The following is an 8340-nucleotide window of genomic DNA, read 5'->3' as shown; positions in this document are numbered from 1 at the left end:
GGTTGATATCGAAGCCCGTAGCTGGCCCGAAGTGAATTCGTGCATAGTCGAATCTTTGACGCATGTATATTGTACGTATACCCAAAGCACATACGTAACGCGGCATTTTTTGTAAATATTCGTTCATTGCAAGACTAACAATGAGCGAGATTTCCGCACTAGATGAGGAGTAGAAAGACAGAGCGAGAGAGAGAGAGAGAGAGAGACTGGGGGAGAGCTAAGCGTAAAAAGATTATCCGCTACAATTATACTCACGATAAACATGTAATTATAATTAGTATTTGCTTGTTCTCACGTAATTGCTCACGATTCTCGTGACTCTTCGGCACACCATTTGATAATAGGTATGTTAAAACGAATATGTATTATACCTACATTCATGCTAATGTACTGTATGCAGCATACAACGTGTGTGCACAGCGTGTTATGTGTGCGTTTATAGGTATTTACATATTACAAGCTTCGTGGAATCTTTTAGTTGCGTAGAAATTTCATCAGGCATCATACATTCTTATAGGTATGTGTGCCGTCAGCGGCGTTGTTTTTCTGCATCTATGCCGTGTGGTCCAGATGATTGTCATGTGACAAAAATTCACGCATTCACATTCAGAGAATAAATAACCATTCTTTATTTCTCCGCAAATCCATGCGATTTCGGTGGATATATATGATATCTAAATATATCGCATGAGAGTCCCGACAAACAGATCATGGCAATTAGAATATGCGAAGGTATTTGTGCATATCCTGTTCGTAACTCATATTTAATCTCGAAATACTTACCAAGTTCGCGACAGACATTCTTCTCTCACTTCGGAATTCGAGATAATTTTCTAACCGAGTTCAAATAACAATCGGCTTCATTGCGATCGGATTCTTACGCCTCTTCACTTATTTTCAAGTCAAATTCTCCCGGGAATTGAGCGGTGGCACTAGCCGGCAGTAATCTTCATTCAATACCGGCGATCACCACGCTATACCTGCTCGGTCGGTAATTGATCGACAGATTCCGTCTGTCAGTGGCTGCCAACAGAGAGAAACTTCTGCCAACCTAATTTCATCACACCTCTGGCTTCAGTCTTCGGGTTGCAGACAATCCAAGATGGCGGTGTGGAGTAGCATGCTCCGTACCTTGGGTCAAAATATTGTCAAATATCGCGGAACCGTGCCGGTAAAATTTCCAAACAATGGTGAGTTGTTGGCATTAATGACAAGCTAACGTAATTTGTTCACGTGTCGTGGCCTCGGGCTTCCGGACTCGGTGAAAACGGATGAAACAAGGTTACGCAACTCGCCTGACCGGAGGCAACGTCAATAACCCAGCCACCGACGAGTGGACTTACTTACGACGTTCACCAGCTTTACGAGATGATGATGCTCCGTTCCACATTCAGCAATTTTTAATTACGCAACTCTCGCTTCTCCTTCAATTTTCATTTCATTCATTCTCGCCAAGTATCGGAGCAATTTTCCAACCTAACCAAGTGCTTGGTACTTCACGTGTATTGTTCGTTGAGGAGACCTGAGAACGTGTTCAAATTTCGACCATTTAGACAACAATGAAAATAACAATGGAACCTTGTCGAATTTGGAAAAACAATCTTATTCTACATTGTTTATGGAATTTTCCTAGGATTGTTTTCCATTCTATGTTTTGTGTTTTAAATACTGAGAATGATCGACAAAAGATTTTATTCTATCGATTTCAGGAGCCATTAGAAATATGTCAGATCATGGTCCACGCATTTTCCCCCTTCAGCCGAGCAGATGGCAGTGGAACAAGACCAAGGACCTTTTTCACTTTTACATGATGCTGGGACTCATTCCTGTAGCCATCATTGTTACAGGATCTTACATTTTTATCGGACCTGCCACTCTGCAAGAAATCCCTGAAGGCTACGTTCCGAAACATTGGGAATACTACAGAGTGCGTAACATACTTTATTACAGTACTTTAACATACTTTACGCTATAGTTTTTCTGTGGATCCTTAGAATTTATCCTCAGCTAGTTTTCTAGCTTATAGGACTGCTCTTCCATTGGTAGAGAAAAATAGCTGTGAATAGTCGAGGATACCGATAGTCTAAATTGGCTGTTATTTTTATTGTGTAACGTACAATGAAACCAATATTTAACTTGGAGTTAAATGCCGTTGCAGAACCCAATATCCCGGTTTCTGTCTCGTTACATCTTCACCTCGCATCAGCAGGACTACGAAAAAGCATTGCACTTTTTATGGGAAGAAAATGAAAAAACAAAGCTCCGTCACTTGGAAGAACGTGTCCTAAACTTGATGAAGGACAGGACTGATTATCAGGCATGGTACTACAGACCGGGCATTGCCAAGTATCACAGATACAGTCGTAAGGCACTCGAAGAAATCAACTCCATGGATGGAGAATAAACTTCCAATAGAGCTCTTATCCTCCCATGATAAGATATAGATTATGAAAATTTTAGTTTCTTTCTTAATTAACCCTGTCATGATCCAGCGTGCATGTTAACAACTTTCAATTATTGTTAATGGTCTCAATTTGAAAGTTTTAAAGCAAGCGAGGAAATGTAGTGTCGAATTCGCATTCGTCGCGTTTACCTGGGCGATAAGGTATCACTGTACAGATTGAGTGTATAAATAACGCATTAAAGTTGCACCAACCAACAAAGCGAACAACGTCGTTCATTTAGTATTATATTATCAACTTTTTTTAAACTAAATTTCTATCTTTGTTTTTTTTTTCCTCAAAATAATCGAGCAGTCTTCACCGCTGCTTTCCCAGATTATGCAATTCCTGAGCAAAGTTGATACGGAGACGACTAATATCTTACCATTTATTATGTGAGTTTGATTCAAGTTCTATAGGCACAACTTTCTGATTTACGCAGTGATTCCACATTTATTTCTTGAAACAAACTTTATTAAGTTGGCGAAGTTTATCTCTGAAAAATTTATTATCATTGGAGATGTTTTAGCACCTCTTTTCACATCTCTTCCATTCGTGAATGATTTTTTTTCCTTTTACCAACACAATAGCAACAACAACATGTAATATATTGAATGTGAAAATCAAATTTCCCACTGATTTTCATTCAATAATAATTCACCACAGTGCGAATTACACGAGTCTAATCCTCAATTGTAAAAACAACAACTCATGTAATCATGGGTTCATTTGTAATCAATTTTTATCCCTGTACATACGCTTAGTGGAATACCTCTGTTTTCGAATTCAGGTATTCTAATCTCTTGCACAGCTTCTCTAAGACTTCTAGTTTTTATCTAATTATAAAACGATTTTTTCATGTCCGACAATAACAGGAGCAGGATATAATTTTACAGAATGTCGACGTTTATCTGGCCGTGTACAATATTCCATCAGGTGCACGACTCCTTCATTGAAATCATATCTCATTGCTAGCTTTGGCATATGTAAATGTATAGAACAGGTATTAATACATACATGGCGATACACGACACACACTCACATGCGATGAAAAAGATTCGCTTTGAACAGAGACAAGGAATGGGAAGTAATCCGCGTATCGTCGTCTGCACAAACAATTCGCATTTGATCCTATATCGAATGTCTATTTGGTGTAGGCTTGTATGCAGCTCGGCAGAGAGTTAATGACACACGATACACGGAATAACATCGTTACCGCATCGCAAAAGCGTCTCTCCGCATTGTGTGCCTGGTCATTGCCAAGGCCTTCTCTCCTCTTCTGACCGCTTGTGTAATAGCGTTACGTGTAACGTATCTACACATTAACAACGTCACATGTAGAATGTGCATCCATACGTTATGAAACACACACATACCCCCCTCGCATCTATCCGTCCACAGCAGTCCATCCAGCTAATCATTTTCCCTCGACTCGCGTCTTTTCTACGATTCTTGCGAAATTCTCGTAAAAATACTCCGTATTTCATTTTCTTCTCGCCAATATTATCAGTCAATCGTCGTGTCACTTTACCGTACCCAATTTACAATAGAGATGAAAATTCAACCGCGATTCAGAATGAGTCAGTCTCCGTGTCTCTCCCACGCGAAAGTTTTGCGTCTGGTAGGTATAACATTCATGCGAATACAGTTGTGAAATTTATTGGACTACGAACACGAAGGTATTTGCGCGGCGCGGCGTAGCTGTTCAACTTCTTTCGCATTGTTTTGGAAAATGGTCGAGACCACCGCTTCCCTTTATCGTCTCTGTCGCAGTTGTCCTACTGAAATGGCTCCAACTAACAATAGTACCATGTATGGTGTAACAAAGAGGCAAACTCGGTCTTTTCTGGCCGAGAGTAAGTTTGCAATGTAAGTCGTAGGTGAGCCAAAGACGAATATTGCAGATACGCTAGGCGAAAAGACCGCTGCCTCCTTGTTGCACACGATTCCTTGTATAACTGGAGTATGTTGGACTTTTTACGAAGCACGAAATTGAGGTTAGGGTTGCGTAACGTCAGATTTGTTCGCGACAGCGCATGCGCATGGTACAGAAAAGACCGTTTATAATTCCTAGGACATAAAAGTGGTCTTTTCGGAACTCCGCGCATGCGCATTCGCAGACTCACTCTGTCGTCATAGAGACGGGTACTTTGGATATGGAAGAAAACACGCGAGAAACCACGCGTAAGACGCGTTATATATATTCGTTTTTTCCTCGGCACATGTTGCATACATGCGCCCATAACACGGTTGTATGCAAATGAAGGTATATAGAAATCGCGACGGCAGATAGGTAGGTAGTCAGCTACCACGTCGTATGTACACAAAACCTATGTATAAGGGTACTATGCATACAATTGACTGTGGAGAGGTTGACTTTGACCTGAAAACTCGATTGAGGGATTTCGAAATTACAACTTAGCCAAAAAGTGAATGCAAAATTTGTTCAAATAGTTTACACTTTTCGCGCCGTTTAACCATGTCAAATCTGGTTCTCCTTAAACTCGATTGTCTGTTAGACATATTCGGCACGTTGTATCGAATGTCGAAAGAGTATCATCGCGCATTATCTCTACGAATTAAACGATCATCCCGAAGCCTCGGCGATCAGATAACTACGTTATACATATATTGTGTTAATAAATTTTCTCCCACACAAATTTCCAACACCCGCCGACATAATGGGACGCACAACCTTTGCCGGTCTGTAAAAATAACGAAGACCCCTTTCCAGAGATCTTTTATTTGATTGCCTCTTATCGTTTTGCACTTTCGCTCGAGTTGCATCGTATGCAGTCGATGCCGACCTCCCCGATGAATTATTTATGCTGCGTTATTTATGAATTTATCATGTCATTTATCTCCGCGCACCAATCCCTCGACATTATGTTAAAAGAGCGGGGTTATTCTTTTGCGCTATTATACGAGATACGTGGTTGAACGATTGCCAAACGTCGCAGCTACTGCCGAGCGTGGGTGGTGCTCGCCGTGAAGTATTCATTAAAAATCAATCGCTGCCAGTCATACAAGTTGTATACCTATATGCATATTTTCTCTACGGTATTCCTGTTTTGTTCTTCAGATTTTTTTGTTCTTTCTGCCTTATCGTACCCAATTTTGTTGACATTTATTCTGAGCAATCTCCTCCTCTTTTTTACCTACGTTTGCCTGGATTATCATAAAATTCGGTATTCTAATTTTAAATAAGTCAAGGATAAGATCACCGGTGGCGAATACCAGCCCAACAGAACGCTGCAATCCCGGTGTAACGCTTGACGACCCTGATGACGCGAAATTGATTCTTTTCACTAACGCAATTGTTTATTGCACATTGTACAGTACGAATCTCCGTGAATTTAGCTTGAAAATGTAAAACTAAACCGGTGATAAAGTGGATACTGATTGGTCGTCCAATTTTCAAATATCTTTTCTTTAATAATCAAAATAAAAATTATTTTTCTTCATGTCATTAAATTATTATTAATTGATACAATTTCCAGCAATTCTTTCATTTCCATGCGATGATACAGCATTATCGAATTTCTATACCCGCAATACTTCGTAACGAGTTATAGTTACTGAGCGAGAAAATTGCGGATTTTCGCAAATCGGCCAACACATCCATATAATTGCCGCAAGTCCAACCGCGATGAAAAAATACAAGCAAGATAGAACAATCAACGAAATGGAATGATGAAAAAAATGTACAACGGCAGTATAATTACCGTCGGGTACAACATATACATAGGTATGGACTGTGACGTGCGCGTCACAATGCATATACATTCGCTATTCCCCATAAGTATACCTCCCGAGTGTAAAAAACGTCACAAAATCAATTCTTTCTTACACGTATGAAGTGCATATACATATATTGGTATAATATCATGTTTGATCGCCATCAGCGCTGCACAGTTCTCTTGTGCAGGCGCGTTACGTGATAATCAGTTGCAGATAATAATCATCATTCTACAATTCGCTGTTACACCTATATTCAACGTGTGCTTATTAGGTTAAATAATCATTTATAAGTTCTTAGTTCACGAGATTTATTTTCATTAGAAACAATTTTTTCTTCCTCTTACGTAATTTGTGTCCAATTGTCTCATCCGTCTTGTTGTGTCTTAACATTCGTACTTAGTAGCTGCGCGTCCATATGTCGCAATCGGCCGTTGAGATTTTTCTGCAGCCGTAGTTGATCATTATTTACATATAATACATACGTATAATGTTGTTATTATAGTTTCGGGTCGACGTTACGGAGAAAATCATAGTTACGACCCAGTGTAGCGAGTGACGCGATGCGAATCCGATTGAACCGTTTAATTGCTACGAAGTGTATGAGTACCTATGCCTGCGCGACTTTTTCTTTTCCTTCGGTGGCCGGCGCAAACTGCAACATCTGGAGTGCGAAAATTGTATGCGTATCCAACACGTATAAAAAGGTGTAATTACAAAGATACTTAGTCCTTTATTCCAATTGCAGTCCGTTCTGAACATTCGTCGTGTGACGCAACGGGACAGAACGTAGGCCGATTTCCGATTCGATTTATTGTTAGAGAGCGCCGGCGTAACGTCAATTATTCTGCCTGTTCTTGCGTAAACATTTTAATGATTGAAAATAATTTTTAATCATTGCAGTGAAGTCGTAGATATATTGTTAATCGGTGAAATTAAGTATACATGCATCGATTTCCCGATAAAACTAATTGCAATTGCATATTACAACCCACTTAGATAATTCCGCGAACGGATACAATTTGGCACAAAAAATTGTGTCAAGACGACAGTACGTTCAGGCACTGCGAAGGTATCTATGCTATCTATTTTCAGCGATAAGATAACTACGGGAAAATGTATAAAAAACAACAATCGCGGAAAAAGAAATAAGTTTACCCAGTTGCTTGGTACAAATGAAGAAAAATAAAAAAAAAAAATGAAGCAAACAAAACGAAAACATAGAGTGAGACAGAGAGAGAAAGAGAGACAGAGACAGAGAAAGGGAGAATTGACCTGGTTATTGAAGGTCCACTCACAGTTCCGTGTTATTTTCATGTACACAAAATGTGGCGTTGCTTTAACACACGTGTTATTGTTTTAACTCTCGACACGTGCTCATTCGACTCAAAGTACGGTCAAGTTTAACGTATTAAAAACTGCAATATAATAAGCTGTATGAACAGCCGCACGATAAGAGGGTTTGAAGTGCGCGAATTTCGCAAGTATTTTGATACCGACGGTGAAAATTTTGGGAATATAATGGGATGAGGGGTAAATAAAATATGCGCGAGTGGATCGATTGATCGTCCGAAGAAATAGTACATGGAAACCGACGATGGGTCCATTGGTGTTACAGGCTGAATAAAGTCGATTTCAGAATTTCATACAGAGCAATTCATCCAAGAGTGTAAGAGCATAATTAACCGACGGGACCTTTCTTGCAGTCGCGGTCGTTTATCTCCAGGCCGTGATCTCGACAGGAGGTCACGCCTGCTTCGTATAATATCGATTGTCTCGTCGTAGGAAATAAGGTCCAAGGTTTTTACCTGTGTCCGGAAGTAGGTTAATCCTCCGGCCGGAAGTTGCCCTGAACACACCTGTATGTATGTATATGTACACAGGTGTATATGTATACATATGTTATTCCCCCCGCTCAAAGCGGCAATTCGCCGTCGTTCGCGTTTATCGCGATGCTAATATATGCGCGTTCACGTTCGTGGATATTATATCCAGAATGAACAGCGTTCGAAATGAATTAGAAATGAGAAGTAAAAACGACAAAAACGTAGCGGCCAACAACCGTTCGAATCTGTCCGAGGGCAGGAAAACGTCTATACCTATATACCTATATACCTGTGAAGTACCCGTGGTGTGAAAATTTGGTCAATTGAGAACTGTT

At 40.0% G+C, this 8340-nt stretch overlaps 1 protein-coding gene across 1 annotated transcript; it reads left to right on the top strand.

Annotated features, from left to right (window-relative positions):
* Positions 1–1035: 1035 nt before the first annotated feature.
* LOC107220035 (NADH dehydrogenase [ubiquinone] 1 beta subcomplex subunit 5, mitochondrial) lies at positions 1036–2663 on the top strand. The gene is made up of 3 exons (XM_015658430.2): positions 1036–1190; positions 1710–1927; positions 2159–2663. The coding sequence occupies exons 1-3, from the start codon at positions 1103–1105 to the stop codon at positions 2402–2404; spliced, it is 552 nt and encodes a 183-aa protein (XP_015513916.1). The 5' UTR covers positions 1036–1102; the 3' UTR covers positions 2405–2663.
* The last annotated feature ends 5677 nt before the right edge of the window (positions 2664–8340 follow it).

This window comes from Neodiprion lecontei, chromosome 4 (genome assembly GCF_021901455.1).
Source record: "Neodiprion lecontei isolate iyNeoLeco1 chromosome 4, iyNeoLeco1.1, whole genome shotgun sequence".
NCBI classification, from domain to species: domain Eukaryota; kingdom Metazoa; phylum Arthropoda; class Insecta; order Hymenoptera; family Diprionidae; genus Neodiprion; species Neodiprion lecontei.
This window is presented reverse-complemented; position numbering and strand designations above follow the sequence as displayed.